Source organism: Chiloscyllium plagiosum, chromosome 25, assembly GCF_004010195.1.
Source record: "Chiloscyllium plagiosum isolate BGI_BamShark_2017 chromosome 25, ASM401019v2, whole genome shotgun sequence".
Classification (NCBI taxonomy): Eukaryota; Metazoa; Chordata; class Chondrichthyes; order Orectolobiformes; family Hemiscylliidae; genus Chiloscyllium; species Chiloscyllium plagiosum.
The window spans coordinates 48,986,080-49,004,788 of NC_057734.1; the positions used below are offsets into that span (position 1 = coordinate 48,986,080).

Consider the following 18,709-nt stretch of genomic DNA (forward strand, 5'->3'; position numbering starts at 1 on the left):
ACACCCTCACCCTGACGCCACCCCACACACGCACATACACTGCGTGTCCTAGTCTCTCCTACTAGTGGAAGCATCCCTCTTCACATCCCCGCTATCCAGACCCCTGAGTATTCTGTAAGTTTTAATGAAACCCGTCCCCCATCTTTCTAATCTCCATTGAGTACAGAACCAGAGTCCTCAACCACTTCTCGTATGACCAGCCCTCCATCCCCTTGTAAACCTCCTCACAGGCCAGCACATCCTTCCTTAGATACGGGGCCCACAACTGGTCACAATATTCCAAATGTGGTCTGAACAAAGCCTTGTACAGCCTCATTCCTGAAGAAGGGCTTATGCCCGAAACATTGATTCTCCTGCTCCTTGGATGCTGCCTGGCCTGCTGTGTTTTTCCAGCATCACATTTTTCAACTCTGGTCTCCAGCATCTGCAGTCCTCACTTTCTCCTCCTTATACAGCTTCAGCAGTACATTTCTGCTCTTGTATCCTAGCTCTGTTGAAATGAATGCTAACATTGCATTTGCCTTCCGAACTGCCAGCTGAACCTGCATGTTAACCTGAACAGCATCCTGAACAAGGACTCATTTCCAGATCTCCAGATTTCTAAAACCTTTCGCCACTTAAAAAATAGACGATGCCTCTATTCTTCCTACCAAAGTGCATAACCTCACACTCTCCAACACCGTATTCCATCTGCCACTTCCTTGCTCACTCTCCTCACCTGTTCAAGTCCTTCTGCATCCTCTCTGCTCCCCAACACAACCTGTCCTTCCATCTGTCTTTACCATCCTGTAAAAGATCCCTTTATCCCCACTGTCTGTCTTCTGCCAGTCAGCCAATCCTCTATCTATACCAGTACCTTGCCCCTAACACCATGGGCTTCTATCTTATTTAACAGCCTCCTGTGAGGCTCCGTGTCAGAGGCCTTCTGAAAATCCGAGTAAATCATATCCACTGGCTCTCCTTTGTCTAATTTGCTTTTTACCTCTTCAAAGACTTCTAACAGATTTGTCGGTCATGACCTCCCCTTCAAAAAGCTGTGCTAATTCCGCCCTATTTTACCACACACCTCCCAGTACTCCACCGTCTCATCCCTTAATAATGGACTCTAAAATCTTGCCAGCGACTGAGGTCAGGCTAACTGACCGATGATTTCCTGTCTTCTGCCTCCCTCCCAGGGATGTTTCATTATTTGATTTATTTATTGTCGCGCGTATCTTGTTGCAAAATACAGTGAAGTGTTGTATTGTGTCACCCCTGTCTGGCGGCCATCTTAAAACACACAGAAATAAACCAAAACAGAGAATATAAAGGCAGGAAAATGAAGAAATAAAGAAAGTAGTTCGGTAATAATTGTTTTTTTTTATTTTAACCCCTAACTGCTCGTGTTCCGTCAGCAGTGATGAAACCCTTTATTTTTCCTGTTCCCTTGGGTATATTTTACTGGTAATTGCCTCTGGCAAAATAACATTTATTGAGAAAATGACTAGATTCTGCATCAGGTTTCTGTTCTACACACACTGTCTCAAACTCCTCCCTCCTCCATTTACAGGAAACCTGCAGTCCTCCACGATCTGGTACACCTCAACAATGGACGACCTGGCTGCATTCCAACGCAAATGGTTCGAGGTGGCTTTCCTCACGGAAGAGCGGCTTCACGTCGACATTCCCGCCTTCCTGTTACCGTGGTTACCCAGTAGGCCAGCGTCCTATGCAAGTAGGCACAGTTCCTTCAGCCGCAGTTTTGGAGGACGAAGTCAAGCTGCTGCATTACTAGGTAGATGCACACCACAGACAGTGGGGGAATGGGCTCCAAAGGGGATGAGTTCATGTGGACAGCCGCTATTTGCCTTCTCCCATTCTCCGTGCCAACCGTTCAGGCGATTTACTTGTCTGTAACTGCTTCACTGGGCAGCAACCTTTTGCCTCATTTGCGCTTCCTGAATCTTGAGTCCCCACCGTCCGGGTCAGTTAGAGTATTTACAATGACTTCCCTTAAAATGCATGAAATGCTTGTTTTACCTAAAGAGGGCGTTCTGACCCTTACGTTCAAATTATACCTTCCCTCCCCATCCTCATTCTCCCAGAGGTGAAATATTGCCAGTATGGATTCAGTTTCAATTTCTTCCCCACAAAACCACACTCTTTTAACTTTTCTTCCACTTTGCTGATGCTCTGTATTGTCAGAGTCGCTGCCTGTATGCCAGATCTGGAAAAGGACAGAGCCTAACCCTTCAAACCAGAGCTCCCGGCCTCCATTTGGGGCCCTGGTATATTGTGCTTACTCCATCCATCTGATGTACACCACTCCATCGTCATGTGGCGCCACATCATCTCAGAGCAGGTTTAAAGTGTTGACTTGCATTGAAGCCCGATGAGCTTATGCCCAACACATCAACTTTCCTTCTCTTCGGATGCTGCCTGACCTGCTCTTCCAGTGCCATGCTTTTCGAACTAACTATAGGCTCCAAAAGCAGTCCATTTTGACCTGGGAATGTAAGTTAATACACATTCTACACAGCACAGTGGCTCAGTGGTTAGCACTGCTGCCTCACAGGTTTGATTCCAGCCTCAGGCAACTGTCTGTGTGGTGTTTGCACGTTCTCCCCGTGTCTGTGTGGGTTTCCTCCCACAGTCCAAAGACGTGCAGGGCTGGGTGGAATGGCCAGGGGAAATGCAGCATTAGAGGGATAGGGTAGGGGGCTGGGTCTAGGTAGAATGCTCTTCGAAGGGTTGGTATCGACCCGATATGCCGAATGGCCTGCTTCCACACTGCAGGGATTCTATAATTCTTTCCATTTCAATTCAAGATTTTAAAATAATTCTAATTTTTTTTAAAAAACTCATCCCTCCACGTTCTAATTCTTCTCCAAGTCCCCCTCTTTTTTTTCAACCTGGATCAGGTAGATCTATCAGATGAGCTGGATTGACCTAGTTTGATCATTCTCATTAAAGTTTCCAGATTGGAGTTACTTGGAGGAGGATCCGGCCTTTGACCAGGGCACAGTCTGAGCTGTGGTCTAATCCTTTAAACGGGTGCAATGGATTGACTAACTTTAAAATAAAAACAGGCCCCTCAACCACTGCTGTCTGGATAATTAATCTTATCCATAACGCTAAAAGAGTTATTCAGTTATGTTTTTGTCTAAATGGAGTGAATATCAAACAACACTCTGTCAGCCGATGAGTTGGAAGTGTGTCTTTAATTTTTAAAGTCTCCCAAGCTCACAATTCCCACTGCAGTAAATAGACTCTCTCAGGCCCGGTTAAGTGAGTGGAGCATAGTTATACATTATGTGCTTACACCATACAGCGTGGATTTACAGTAGAACAACCTCCAGTTGAGAGTGATAAGACAGCTCGCCAGGCATCTCCATTCTGACCAGGACTTGTGTCCTCGCTGTAGGCCGAAAGCCAAGGTATCACATGAGATATATAACCACCTAGAACCCAAACCCTTATACTGTAGGCAGTGAGACATGTGACAAAGCCTTCGATTCAGAAACAAGGACATTTCAGAATTGACAAATTTATTCTCTCAATTTCCAGGCAGTAAGCTTTACTAACCACGAGTACCCAAGGAATGCTTGTTCTGACAAAACATTGCATTGTTTCCTTGAGGTATATCCTACAGTTGCTGAGACCCACTGCAGCAGTTTGATACTGAGCTTTCAGGCTAATATACCATGTCCTGGTTAAAAGATGGTGTCTGTTAAGCTTTTGCTAAATCCAATCTGTCCACATGATCTCATCAATTCCCTTCTTGGATGTCATTGACGGATTCCCTACACCGAACCTGTGATGTGATTTAAACCTGCCCCACCTCGCCCTTCTAGTAATCCCTCCTTTCAGACAAACCTGCATGATTCCTTCCTCCTACCCCCTCTCGTTAATTTCAGGGGGGGGTGAGGTGACGTAACGTATACGGGTTGATTTCTGAAGAGACAGGATTCTCCTGATACAGTGCTAAATGGAGAAGGATAGGTGTGTCTTTGCCCCCACCCCACCTCTCTCTATTGAGCAGCAGTGGAGATTGCAAAAGGAGAAATTGAACCAGTTCTCCAATGACCACTGTTGGAATGTTTGGATATTTGGTCAACTACATAAAAAGGTCTCATTGCAAAGATCTAACGAGAGCCATTGTTATACCTTGGATATTGATCTGTCTCCAACATGGTATTTCTGGATGATGTAACAATGTTTAAATCCTGGAGCATAAAGATTAGATGTGGGTGACATGGTGTTGAAAGATTCAACAGACGTTTATTACAGCTCCTGGTATGCACATCAATATCTGGACTAATATTGAACTATTCAGTTACAAACAGTAGCACACTTCCATCAGCTTGTCATGCTCCATGTGGCCCCAGTTAAGATGGAGTCTGAGACCTTTGTTCCCTCGGGTCACATGCCTTGGTGGAATGATGCTATCTCCCAGGGAGCCTGTCTCCTAAAGGTGTTACTAGCTGTGAGATATAACATTAGCAATTATGGCAGATTGCTCTCCCAGAGTAAGGGTGAGCAAAAGGAATTGGAGATGGAAATATGTTCAATGATTGTAAAGTTGTTCATTCACTGTTTTCAGTCCCATTGGCTGTTCTGTCGATGTGATATTTTTCCCTTGTGTTGCCTTCCATGTCCCTCCCCTTGGACTTTCAAAGCTCCACACAGTGGGAGCACGTGGAGGAAGTGCTCAACTTCCTGACTGAAGACTTGGAGATCAGAGACAACTCTGCTGTTTCCTCCTTCCCTCTGCCTTCCCTAATGCACAAATACACTCGGCCCCTGTGGTGATGTCTGCGTTTGGCCAATGTGTGGGAGGTGATGAGAGGGTGGGGTACATGAACACAGACCATTTGCCACTCCTCTAGTATGCATTGTATGTTGTGAAGCCTACAGAGTGGCAGGAGTTCTCGAGCACTTTATTCCCTATTACGTTTCTAAAATTGTGAACATTTAATGTGACAGAGAGGCTGAGCCAGCTCATAGCTAGAGGCTTGGAAGGTTGCGCCTGTGTTCCTGTTACTAAGCAGTAGGGAAAAATGCTTCATCTTTCACCAGTTGCTAGCAAATAACGCACAGATTGCACCTTCATTGGCTGGTGAAATGGCAAAAATACCAGCATTTTCCTCTGACTTGGAGAGGCCGGTGTTGGACTGGGTTAAACAAATTAAAAATCACACAACACCAGGTTATAGTCCAACAGGTTTATTTGGAAGCACTAGCTTTCGGAGCGACGCTCCTTCATCAGGTGGTTATGGAGGTTCAGATCCTACTCTCAGAATATATAGCCAGAGGAGTCCAGTGTCATGGAGATGTGATACAATTAACAATCTTAGATTAAAACTGCCATCTTTTATAATGGGAGATGCTGGTTTCTGTTCTTTCATATCAAAGAAAGTTACCTCTGTGGGCTCAGTTAGGTAAAGGAGAGGTTGGCCCGATCTGGTTTTTCCCTTTCTCCATCCCTTGGTCTTTATAGTTTTCATTTCTGAATTTAGCTCCAAAAATCAGCTCCATTTACAAAAGAAAAATAAAAAAACTAGAGAAACTCAGCAGGTCAGGCAGCATGTTTGCTTTTGTATTCATTTCACTTAATTACTTCCCTCGCCTAAGAAAGGAGACTGCGCTAATGTTGTAACATCCCAAAGCAGTGTTGGAATGTGGTCCTGTAAACCACAGTGTGATAATAACAGGCTAGTCACTGCAGGAGAATTCCCCTTATCTCTGAAATAGTGCAATGGGATCTTACCGATTCACCTGTGACAGCAACTTGCATTGATAAATCATTTCAATACCGTAAAACAAGGCACCTCAGCTGAGCACCTGAGAAACTTGATTCTGCCGCAGGTATGTATCCCACTGTCCTTGTTCCAAGCAAGTAACATTTCTCAGGACTGTGGAGCTAAAACATCATCTGGAAACGGTCCTTGTACGGTGAATCTACTGAGGTCAAAGGAATCTTTCCTGCTTGCCTGCATTTCTGCAGAAACTCGATGGCTGTGTCGATATGTGCGATCTTCTTGGAGATCCTCTCCACTTGAAGCCGGCGGTTAGTGGTGTCGATGATAGTCATGATTTGGAGATGCTGGTGTTGGACTGGGTTAAAAAAGTTAAAAATCACACGACATCAGGTTATAGTGCAACAGGTTTGTTTGGAAGCACTAGCTTTCGGAGCGCTGCTCCACAATCACCTGATGAAGGAGCAGTGCTCCAAAAGCTTGTGCTTCCAATTAAACCTGTTGGACTATAACCTGGTGTCGTGTGATTTTTAATTTGTTTAACCCAGTCCAACACCGGCATCTCCAAATCATGAGGTCAAAGGAGGAGACGTCACTTAATGTCAATAGATTAGATTAGATTCCCTAGAGTGTGGAAACAGGCCCTTCGGCCCAACAAATCCACACCGACCCTCCGAGGAGTAACCCACCCAGACCCACTTACCTACTCCCTACTAATGCACCTATCGGACAAGGCCTTCATTCTCCTTTGTTTGTAAGGGAAGGTTCTGTGGATTCACCATCCTGGAATTTACCACAACATTGTGAAAGCATAAAAAGCAATTCCTGATGAAGGGTTTATGCTCCAAACATCGACCCTCCTGCCTCTCGGATGCTCCCTGACCAGCTGTGCTTTTCCAGCACCACACTTTTCGACTCGATAAAAAACAATGTACAGACTGCGAGAGCAGAGGCAGAGAAGACTGCTCTGATCATGATGGATTTACTGTGCGAAGGAGCTGTGTGCCAGTAGTAGGCTACTAGAATTTTGTCTGAGTTCGCAGGACTCAGGAACACGATCGGGCTTCCTCTCATTTCATCAAAATTGTGTAAATCCCCGCTCAGAGCAAGTGGGTGAGGAGAACATGTGAAAAGAGACCTCAACAGGTCAGAAACTCCCCTGGTCAATACTGAATTAGCTATTCCCCATTCAGCACTGTAGAACTGGGCCGATGGTAACATAGTGGTTACCCTACTGGGCCTGTAATCCATGGGCCCTGGCTCGCGTTTTGGGGAAAGTGGCTTCACATTGGCTGATAAGGTTTAAATTCCATTAAATTAAACCTGGATTTGAAAGCTCGTCTCCAGTGACCGCGAAACCACTGTAAAAAACCCCAATCGGTTCAGTACTGTCCTATTGAGAAGGAAATCTGCCATCCTTACCCGGTCTGAGCTACACCTGACTCCAGATCCATAACATCTGAACTTCCCTCATGAGGCCACTCCGTTTGGGTCAACCAGGGATACTGGCCTGGCCAGCAACACCCACGTACCATGTAAGAGTTTTTTAAAAATGGCCCCATTAAACTTGGAAAGAGTAGACAACGTTGTGTGGTTGATTCCTACTATCCAGCCTGCTACACTGGATAGGCACAGGACCAAACTCTACCTCCCCCCTGTCCTGGCAGAATAGTTGAAGTCTGGGTTAGACCTCCAGGTTGAAGTTGCTGTTTGCTACAGTCCTTCCTGCAGGAACAAGGAGCAACAATATGATGGGAAGGTGGACAATCTGGAATCGTGAGTATCAAAAGCAGCCTCTGATGGCTCTTGGAAAGGGTCCTCAAATCTAAGACTGCTCAGCTGGGCATCGACGTGAGACAGACAGAACTCCCAGAACAAACCGCCTCTTACAATTCACAGCCAGGACAACAAACTGCAGCTTTGTACAGATGGTGATGAGTTTACCAAGGTGATAATGATAGCTTCCACAATCTCCTCTTTATTCAGTGTTGTACCCAGTAATTATCTCCACTGCTTCCCACTTTATTCCGAAAGCTGTTTATCTTCCTGTGCTCTCTCTTTCGGATTGTCGTCCGATAGGAGGATGAGAGCAATCTGGTCTTCTGCCAGCGAGGATCCTACTCTCTGAAGAAGAGGACAGTTCTATCTATGACGTGGTGCTGTGTTAATGGTGCTTTATAAATACAAGATGTTGCATTCTGCTGAAAGTCCAGGCCCACAATGGGTACCCGTTATGGTACAGTGGCATCATTGCCTCTCGGAAACAGTCTTGCTCCAGCAGGAGTTAGCTCTTACAGCCCCACTACTTGAACAACGCAGGATAACCACCATAATATCTCACTTCCTATCTGGACCAGAAATACGAGTGTTGGAAAATATTTGTTTCTTAAATCTCTCCAAAGACCGACAATGTAATAGCTGATGTTTAATTCCAGTTGGAAAGCTGCGTTATTCCCAAGTAAGAAAGACGCAGACCAACAAGGTATGAGTGGTGTTACTGGTCCCAAATAATGTAGGAATATTTGACGCCTCTTCCACTCTGTTTTACTCTCAGCAAACATCAATCTCACTTGGGCCTGTCCTGTAGCCAAGGTAGGAACATTCTATCACAGGACCCTGACATTGGGCTGGCTTCCCATATGTCTGAATGAACTGGCATTGGTTGGACCCCTCTTGAGAGGCATGCTCCAGTTAGGGAGTTGATCAAAGCAGACATGGTGAGTGGGCCCAAGCAGGGCAAAATCTTTAAAAATAAAAAGGTGTGGATACAAAATCCTAATGAAGCAAGTGATCTGTGCCTGAACTTCATTTGCAGGAGCGTCCTTTGCTCAATGTTTCTTTGTGCGATCTCTGACAAAAACCACTCTGAAACTTTCAATTGACACCCTTTTGGAGAACAAATTTACTGATTTTCGGCCCAGTAAAGCTAACAGTGGTTTTTGATTCCCCTCCTCAATAGCCTTGGTGTAAATTAAAAATGAGGCTTGATTTTTGATTTTCCCCACCCTGCTAGTCCTGTGGTATTTAACGTGTTGAGGTTTGTGACTTATTTTAATTTGTTCCTGCTGCTTTCTCTTGACCTCCTCTGTGTGCAGCTGCCACAGTCCCTGAGCAGAAGACGGTGACCCTCGCTGTGGATGTCAATAACCGCTCAGACCATGTTGAATGGTGCAGCTGCTATTACCATGGCAACTACTCAATAAATGCTGCCTTTGAAATCAAGCTGCACTGGATGGCAGTAACATCAGCCGTGCTCTTTGAAATGGTAGGTGGCATCAGACAACACAGTTACACCTTCAGAAACAGTGGACACTCTGGTCTCTTGTTAAATGTGATGTTGCCTGGTCAGCACCAGTTCCAGAGAACGCTGCAGGAACTGTCTGACTGCATCGTCGGGAGAGAGTGGTTAATGTTTCAAGTCTTGTCTGACTGTTCAGGAGAGGTGCTGGAAAATAGGGATTATTTTTAAAATGTTTGACAGAGACAGAAAGTATAGTATTTTCCACACACAGCTTGAAACAAGAGCCACTTGCTCTCCCTGGATGCTGCCAGACCTGCTGAGTTTTTTTTCAGCATTCTCTGTGTTTGCTTCAGCTTCCCCGCATCTGCGGTATTTTTCTACTGACTTTCCACCACTTCCTGACACCGAGTTGTCATCCAAGTATAAATTTCCTGAAATCCATCGTTTGCCAATGAGGAAATCGCTTCTTGATGTTTTCAAAGAATAGGGTGAGGGCACAGGGGCTCAGTGGTTAGCACCGCTGCCTCGCAGCACCAGATTCCAAGGTTCGATTCCACCCTTGGGCTGTGTGGAGGTTGCACATTCTCCTCATGTCTGTGTGGGTTTCCTCCAGGTGCTCCGGTTTCCTCCTCCTGTCCAAAGATGTGCAGGTTAGCTGGATTGGCCGTGCTAAATTGTCTCATACTGTCCAGGGATGTGTAGGCTAGGTGGGTTAGCCATGGGAAAAGTGGGGTGGGTCTGAGTGGAATGCTCTTCAGAGGGTCCGTGTAGATTCGACGGACCGAATGGCCTCTCTCCGCACTATCTATGATTTTCTCCCTGCGTGTTTTATAGCAAAGCCAGCATTTATTGCCCAGCACTAGAAGCTGATGGTGAGTCATTGTCGAGGACCATTGTACCGCATGTGATATAGGGCAGTTCTCACAGTGCTGATCGAGAACACTTTCAGATTCTAACCCAGGGGAATGAAGGAACAGGATAATTCCAGGTCAGAAAGGTATTTAACTTTCTGGGGGCCTTGCACGTGATGGTGTTCTCATGCATCTTCTGCCCTTGTCCTTACAGGTGGCAAAGGTCAACATTTTGGAAATTGCTTTCAAAGGTGCCCCCTCTGTGATTTTTGTAGACAGTACACTCTGCTGCTACTGAGTGGTGGTGGTGGGGGGGGGCTGAATGCTGAAGTGGAGGGGTCTGGGTCTCCTGGATGGTGTCAAGTCAAGAGTGTGGGGCTGGAAAAGCACAGCAGGTCAGGCAGCATCCGAGGAGCAGGAGAATCGACAGAGTCATCAGGAATGATGAAGGGCTTATGCCTGTCTCCTGCTCCTCGGTTGCTGTCTGACCCGCCTTGCTTTCCCAGCGCCACACTCTGGACTCTGATCTCCAGCCTCTGCAATCCTCACTCTCTCCCTGGATGGTATGAAGCCTGTTGAGTTTTAGCTGTATTCCCAGCCAGCGCACAGTCGGGTTTGTTCTTGGCTTGCAACCAGAAGTGAGAGATGCAGCTATCAGACATCTGAGCCAAGAGGATAGGTAAAACAGGAGGATAGGTAAACTGCACTGGGCGCAAAAAAGATTGAAAGGGATGTTACTGAGACTGGAAGGTTTGTGTTATAAGGAGAGGCTGTGACTTTTGTCCCTGGAATGTAGGAGGCTGAGGGATGACCTTAAAGGTTTATAAGTCATGAGGGGACGGAGATACGGTGAATTGCCATCGTCTTTTCCCCAGGGTGGGAGAGTCCAAAACTAGAGTGCATAGGTTTCAGGTCAGAAGGGAAAGATTTAAAAGGGACCTGAGGGGCAACTACTTTCACATTTCACTTCTCCCCATTTCCTGGTTTCCTCTTTTTTTTCCCACCTCATTGTCATTGTGAACATGGAATGAGCTGCTAGGCCTCTATGACCTAATAAACGAACTGATCCCACCCTGTGGTGTGACAGGATATGTGAATTCTCAGAGAAGGTTCTGATATATCCTGAGCTGGCTAAGGAGAAAAGCTTGCCGTCCAGAAGGTGAGTTACAGTAATAAACCACAAAATGAGAAATGTTTACCAGTACATGTTTTTTAAATCCTGTGGCATTTTTCATTAAAATCATAAAGCAGAGAGTACTTGCTCACTTTTCATTGCACTTGAAGGAAAGAACAAATATTATTTTTAATATGAAGCCATATCTTTTTGAAATCTGAGTCACTGCTTTCCAGACACACGGTGTTAACCGTGAAGCAAATGACCATTGGATCAGTTTCTTTTTTACAAATCCTCACCTTCTCCCAGTTCCTTGCACCACTGCTCTGTCCAGACTTGCTGCCGGAGCACACTGGTGTCCTTTTTTGCCTCTTTTTCTGTCATTCCATGTCACCTTTACACCTATTTCCTCATTCTATCCCTCTATTCTGACGTCCCACTTCTCCACGATTCCTGATTCCCTCCCTTTTTCTTTTTTTCCACCTCATTGTCAATTTTTTTGGTCACTAAATAGTGAATGCAGCTAAAAATGTCAATGATCTCTGTCAGCACAAACAGCTGATGTGCTTGAAGTTGCGACTTGGTGTCAGTGATGAGTCACTGCTGACGCTGTGTCAAATGGGTTATTTAGCAAGTTAATATCGGGTACCTTTCAAAATGACTCTAGATAGTTCCATGATGACCTAAATGAACATCTGACAGTCTGTTTCATTAGCTCTGCTTAATTTTATCTACATTAAGCACAGTGATGATTTATTTTCTTAACCTTTTGTAGCAGTGTTTCACTGAATTCAACCTCTCAAACACAGTCTCATACCTTTAGTCAGAATCCACTTTGGCTGGAGTGACTGTGATCACAGAAGCAAATGTCAGCCTCGCCAACTGTTCGACACTGCTCAGGAAAGTGACTCAGCACCAGCCCCAGGGAGCTAGAAATGGGCCATCAGGACCTGCCAAGTCCGGAGACGGAATTCTCAGATTTTGCAACTTGTGTGGTGGCTTTTCATTTTGGTCACCTTAGCAACCAGTTCTTCTCTCTATATCTAACCATTCTTGTATCTTGTTTCATCGATTCTACATTTAGAGTCATACAGCATGGAAACAGACCCTTCGGTCCAACCCGTCCATGCCGACCAGATATCCTAACCTAATGTGATCCCATTTGCCAGCACTTGACCCATACCCCTCCAAACCCTTCCTATTCATATACCCATCCAGATGCCTTTTAAATGCTGTAATTGTACCAGCCTCCACCACTTCCTCTGGCAGCTCATTCAAAACACGTACCACCCTCTGCGTGAAAATGTTGCCCCTTAGGTCCCTTTTATGTCTTCCCCCTCTCACCCTAAACCTATGCCCTCTAGTTCTGGACTCGCCCACCCCAGGGAAAGGACCTTGTGTGTTTGCTCTATCCATGGCACTCAAGATTTTATAAACCTCCGATGCTCCAGGGAAAACAGCCCCAGCCTATTCAGCCTCCCCCTATAGCTCAAACCCTCCAACCCTGGCAACATCCTTGTAAATCTTTTCTGAACCCTTTCAAGTTTAACGACATCCTTCCTATAACAGGGAGACTGGAATTGAATGCAATATTCCAACAGTGGCCTAACCAATATCCTGTACAGCTGCAACATGATCTCCCAACTCCTGTACTCAATACTCTGCCCAATAAAGGAAAGCAGACCAAACGCCTTCTTCAATTATCCTATCTACCTGCGACTCCACTTTCAAGGAGCTATGAACCTGCACTCCAAGGTCTCTTTGTTCAGCAGCACTCCCCAGGACCTTACCATTAAGGGTATAAGTTCTGACCTGATTTGCTTTTGCAAAATGCAACACCTCACATTTATCTAAATTAAATTCCTTGTACACCTGTCTTTTGCCCTCTTACTCATCATTGAGACCCGGGTTTGTCTGAAGTTTCAGTGATGAGATTGTGTTTTTGTTGGGGTTTAAAGGGTTGTGGAACAGGACAGGTACAGACCAGCCATGATCTGATTGAATGACCGTATAAACCCTGGAGCTGTGCTGCTGCCGCTCTTTATTTTCTGCGGTGGGTTTCTTTGACCTTTTACTCAGTCTTGGCTATTCGGGGGGGTCGGTATGTCGGTTTAATGGGCCGAATGGTCTGATTCCACACTGTAGGGACTCCACGGTTCACCGTGGGCAAAATAGCTCCTGGCTGGGCTCAGTGAGCTAATGCCAAAAGGAGCAACAGTCCGAGTAAAAGGTATGGCCAAAGTGGACAGAGATGGTATTCGCCATTCGACAACTAAATGCAAACTTTATTTTAACCAGCACTCCGGATAAACCAGCACAAATTATATAAATTCAAATACGGAGGTCTACTGTAATGTCGACGTCTTTATGCTGGGAATGAAATATAACAGCAATTTGCAGTCATTACGTTTCTATCACTTACTGTGTGTGTGACATTGATTCATTGATGGTTTTACATAGATTGCTTTGAGGGATGTTGAAGCTTTGCCTACTCGATTCACTATGGTGATTCGTCCCTCTCGGCTATCCAGAATATTTGATCAACTGGCACAAGCCTGGTCCCATAGCTGCTGGTTAATAAAGAGTTTGCTGTAACTACAAAACATAGTATGTGGAACACAGAAGGGCAGAAAATGAGGTTGGTGTTGTACCTGGCCTGGTGAAATCACAGGCTGATTAACCACTTCTTCCAATTTACTCACTCAGGTACAAGGCTGGCACAGAAAGGCCACTTCCTGTGGGTTTCTCCTGGTCCCTGTGCTTGAGGGTCCATTCGCTCTCCCCAGTTACCTGTACGGAGACCCCCTGCGGACTCAGCTTTTCATCCCCCTGACTATCAGCTGCTTGGTGAAGGAAGGCGCAGAGCACATCTTTGATGGTACGTGTCTCACTGGACACTCAGAGGAATCAAACAGTTGAACTGGGAGTCTAATGGTTGGAAATCTCACTGTGCCCCCTACTCACTTCATTTTCAAGCGCTCTCTCTGAGAGCTATGTTTTGATTTTCTGGGTGCAGTTTGCATTTTCTGGAGCTACGATTTCATTCTCACTGCCCACTTTGAGTCATTCGGTACAGAAACAGACCCTTCGGCTCAACTCGTACATGTCAATCAGATATCCTAACCTAATCTAGTCCCATTTGCCAGCACCCGGCCCATATCCCTCTACACCCTTCCTGTTCATATACCCATCCAAATGAACAACACCTTACCTATAGCAGGGAGATCTCATTCCATGAGTTCTGCTCACGGAATGCCATTACGTCTGTATTTTTGTTGGGATACAGGGCATTTTACATTCACACAAAATAATTCACTACCCTCAGCCATCATCACCACTTCATTCAATTTAAAGCTACAACTGAAGTAACACTTTAATTTCCAAAACACCATGTTATTTAAATGGGCTTAAGAAAACTGCACACGTTAGTAACAAATGTTTTCTTTTTGAAAGTAACTGACAGACTGTTCGATGAAAGCAGACCCATTTGCTCGGCTTTATCCTTGTTGCAAGTTTTTGTTGGCAGCATCTTTCCCTCACCCCTTCGCAGCCCCTCGCATCTCGCCCATCACTCAGTAACTCTCAAACAACACCACTGCACCCCCCCCCCTCACGTTGAGACTCATACTCCTCAGAACACTCCCAGCCTGCCCTCTCTCCCCCAGCTCACTCCCAGCAGACTGGCTGCTCTCCTCCAGCTCACTCCCAGCAGACTGGCTGCTCCCCCCAGCTCACTCCCAGCAGACTGGCTGCTCTCCTCCAGCTCACTCCCCGCAGACTGGCTGCTCCCCCCCCGCTCCCTCCCCGCCGACTGGCAGATTGGCTGCTCTCTTCCCCCCCCCCCCCGGCCACACCCAGCTGATGGAATAGGTCCTGCTATGGACTGGATTCCTCTCCCCTTTGCCAGGTAGGTGGCAGTGTGTTGTAACTGTACCGGAAGAGCTTGGCTAGGGAAGCAGCACATTCCTGAGCACCAGCCTTCAGTACCACTGCCAGAATGTTGTTGGGGCCAATAGTCTTTAGTATCCAATGCCTCCAACCATTTCTTGATATCACCTGGAGTGAAGCGAACTGGTGCAAGGCCTCACTGGGGGAAGCTGGGATGGGTCGTCCACTCTGCCCTTCTGGCTGAAGGTTACTGTGAAAGCTTCAGCCTTACCTTTTGCACTGATGTGCTGGGCTCTTCCATCATTGAGGATGGAGATATTGGTGGAGCCTGCTCCTCCAGTGAGTTTTGTAATCGTCCACAACCGATCATGACTGGATGTGGCAGCACTGCAGAGCCCAGGTCTGATTGGTTGGTTATGGGATCATTTAGCTCCGTCTATCACTTGCTGCTTATGTTGTTTGGAATGTAAGTTGTCCTGGTTAGTAGCTTCACCAGGTTGACACCTCATCTTCAGGTATGCCTGGTGCTGCTCCTGGCAAGCCCTCCGGCGCACTCTGTTGAACCAGGGTTGATCGCCCTGGCTTGATGGTAATAGTTGAGTGAGGGATACGCCAGGCCATGAGGTTACAATTCTAGTTGAATACAGTTCTGTTGCTGTTGGTTCCCTCACCGCCTGGCCCAGACCCCGTCTAGCAGCTGTGTCCTTTTCGGACCTGACCAGCTCGATCAGTAATGCTGCTGCAGAGTCACTCTTGGGTGGTGGACCCAGAGTACATTCTGTGCCCTTGCCACTTTTCAGTTCTTAGAATCGTTGAGCCTATCAACTGAGATAAGATTAACAAACAAAAACAGCAAATACTGGAGAAACTCAGCAGCTCTGGCGGCATCTATGGAGAGAAAACATGTTGTTTTGTTCTAAAGAAGGGTAACAGGACACCTTGGAGACATTAAGGATGTGATACCTTGGGGGATAGACAAGATAGAGGGCCAGTGGGATGGATTGGGCACATTGTGGACGTTGAGGTGGATGGGATACATTTAGGCTAGTGGGGATGTTTGATATCAAGGTTTGATTTAATGACCAGTTGATCCACTCCCAGCACGGTTAAGAATCAGTACTGGCCTTTACACTCTGTTTATTTTCACTGTGCTGCTGTTTGCATTTTCTCAGGGTTCGAGCCAGAGACATACTGGGATCGGATGCAGCTTCTGCAAGAGGCCATTCTTGTGAGGTACAGTATTTCAGGATACGTCTGTGAGCAGCACTGGGACAGAAAAGTCCTTCATATGTGACACAACCTATCGATTTCCGCATAAAACTAATCGACATGTTTATGAAGTGCCCATTTCAACAGATTGTTGTACAAGCCGGGGGGGGGGGGAAATGGCCAAGTGGTATTATCACAAGTCGAGGAATCCAGACAGACAGACAGCGTTCTGGAAACCTGGGTTTGAAACTCATTATATCAGATGGTGAAATTTGAAATAAATTCAAAAAAGCTAAAAATCTGGATTTAAACATCAAATGATATCATTGACCAATGACATGATATTATTGTAAAAGCCCAGGAACAATGTTGTCCTTACGTGGTCTGGCCTGCGTGTGACTCCTGACCCATAGCAATGTGGTTGACTCTGAACTGTCCTCCATGTTCAGAATGTGTCTTGGCTTTCATATCGCTGTAGGACATTGGAGCAGAATGAGGCCATTCGGCCCAGCCACTCTGCTCCACTATTTCTTTGTGGTTGATATTTTCCTCAACTCCATTCTCCTGCCTTCTCCCCTTAACCTTTCCTCTCCTTATCCATCAGATTCCCCACCATCTGGCTGAAGAAATTCCTCCTCATCCCAGTTTTAAAGGGTCGTCCCTACACTCTGAGGCTGTGCCCTCTGGTCCTAGTCTCTCCTACTAGTGGAAACATCTTCCCCACGTCCTCTCTATCCAGGCCTTTCAGTATTCCGTACATTTCAATTAAATCCCCCATTATCCTTCGAAACTCCATCAAGTGCAGATCCAGTGTCTTCCACTGCTCCTCATATGACAAGCCCTCCATCCCTGAGATTGTTCTTGTAAACCTCCTTATGACCCCCCTCCAGCACCGGCACGTCCTTCCTTAGATATGGGACTCAAAACTACTCTCACTATTCCAAATGCAGGACATCTCTGCTCACGTATTCTCCTCCCCCCTCAAAATGCATTTGTCGTCTTAACTACCGACCTAACCTGCAGTTAACCTTAAGACGATCCTGAACTAGGACTCCCAACTCCCTTTTGAGGTCCAGATTTCCAGAACCTGTCCCTATTTATAAAATAGTCTACGCCTCTGTGCTTCCTACCAAAATGCATTACCTCACACACTTTCCCACATTGTATTCCATCTGCCAATTCTCTGCCCACTCTCCGAGCTTGTCCAAGTCCTTCTGCAGCCTCCCCACCTCCTTAACACTACATGTCCCTTCGCCTATCTTTCTGTTATCTGCAAACATAGCAATTATGTCCTCAGTTCCTTTGTCCAGATCGCTCCTACTGTGGGCCCATCACTGACCCCTGCAGAACTCCCACTTGTCACTGGCTGTCATCCTAAAAAAAAAATCCCTTTATCTCTACTCTCTGCCAGTCAGCCAATCCTCTACCCAGGCCAGTACCTTGTGCCTAACAGTATGGACTCTGCTTATTTGTCAAAGGCCTTCTGGAAACCCAAATCGATCACGTCCACCGGCTCTCCTGAGGTGCTCGGCCTGAAGGTGAACCGGCAGTACCACACGCTCACCACCTGAGGGTACCTGAGCTTGTCATATTCCACATTTTCGATGTGAGGCCTTTATTGCATCAACACATTTCTCAGCATTTCACTCAAATGCAAGTTGTTCTTTCTGCTGCCCAATGCTGCATTTCCCTGGGTGAATATCTGCTCAGGGCCAAGCTGATGCCATTGGCATGGGCAGAATATACTTTTAAAGGGCATGCTTATTAACTGGGCAATATTTAATTTTCAAGAAGTCAGGGTCATAGCATTTTTACTTCATTGTAATGAGCGCGGTAAATGTTTACCGGGGAACAGCTTTTTGTTTTTCAGGCTTGGGTGTTGGGTTAAGGGTATTAGGACCCTGGGCCAATCTTGCAACGATGTCACGGAACTGCTTCATTGGGGATAAATGGCACAGTGTGGTCAGCGCTAGTTAGATAGAAGCTGAAAGGATGATAGGATTAAGAGAATAGGTTTTTTTAAAACAATGTAACTAACTAGTGACCCTTCCGCCAGACCCGAAACATTAACTCTGATTTCTCTTCACAGATCTGCTGAGCTTTTCCAGCAACTTCTGTTTTAGTATATGTTTGGTATCAATATGCGATAAAAGGTACTTTAACGACTCCTTGTTGATCACTGTGCCTTGATACCAAACTCTCAAGTGTGGACATGGCAAAGGGAGGGCAGTGGTAATCCAGACCCCCAAACTGATGTCTAGAAACATGGTTTCAAATCCTGCCATGGCTGAAGGTGAAATCTGAATTTGATAATAAAGGGCTGTTTTAATGGCAATCATATAACTATTATCAAAACTCATCTACTTCATCGGTAAACTTTAGGGAAAGAAACTGCTGCCCTTACCTGGTGTGGCCTGAACGTTACTCCAGACCCACAGCAATGGGATTGACTCTTAAATGCCCCCTGGGCAATTAGGGGTGGGCAATAAATGCTGGGCCTAGCCAGATAGGCCCACATTCCATGAACAGATAAAACCCAGACCAGAACTCCCCCAGCTGCATAATAGAAATCCTGTCTTTGAAAGTATTTTTTCAGGTGAAGCGTAGCTAGGTTTTGAACCATGATTACGTGACTGAGAGGCTGGAGACCCTGGGGTTTGTAGCTAAT

At 46.0% G+C, this 18,709-nt stretch overlaps 1 protein-coding gene across 1 annotated transcript in view; it reads left to right on the forward strand.

Moving 5' to 3' along the window:
• The window catches only part of depdc5 (DEP domain containing 5, GATOR1 subcomplex subunit), a 97,063-nt gene extending 78,629 nt beyond the window's left edge, over positions 1–18,434 (forward strand). The window contains exons 16-20 of the mRNA XM_043716141.1: positions 1,550–1,774; positions 8,834–9,003; positions 13,651–13,822; positions 16,005–16,065; positions 18,131–18,434. Coding sequence (XP_043572076.1) covers positions 1,550–1,774; positions 8,834–9,003; positions 13,651–13,822; positions 16,005–16,065; positions 18,131–18,164 — 662 coding nt within the window. The 3' untranslated portion in view covers positions 18,165–18,434. The remainder of the gene's footprint in view (positions 1–1,549; positions 1,775–8,833; positions 9,004–13,650; positions 13,823–16,004; positions 16,066–18,130) is intronic.
• Positions 18,435–18,709: the final 275 nt, after the last annotated feature.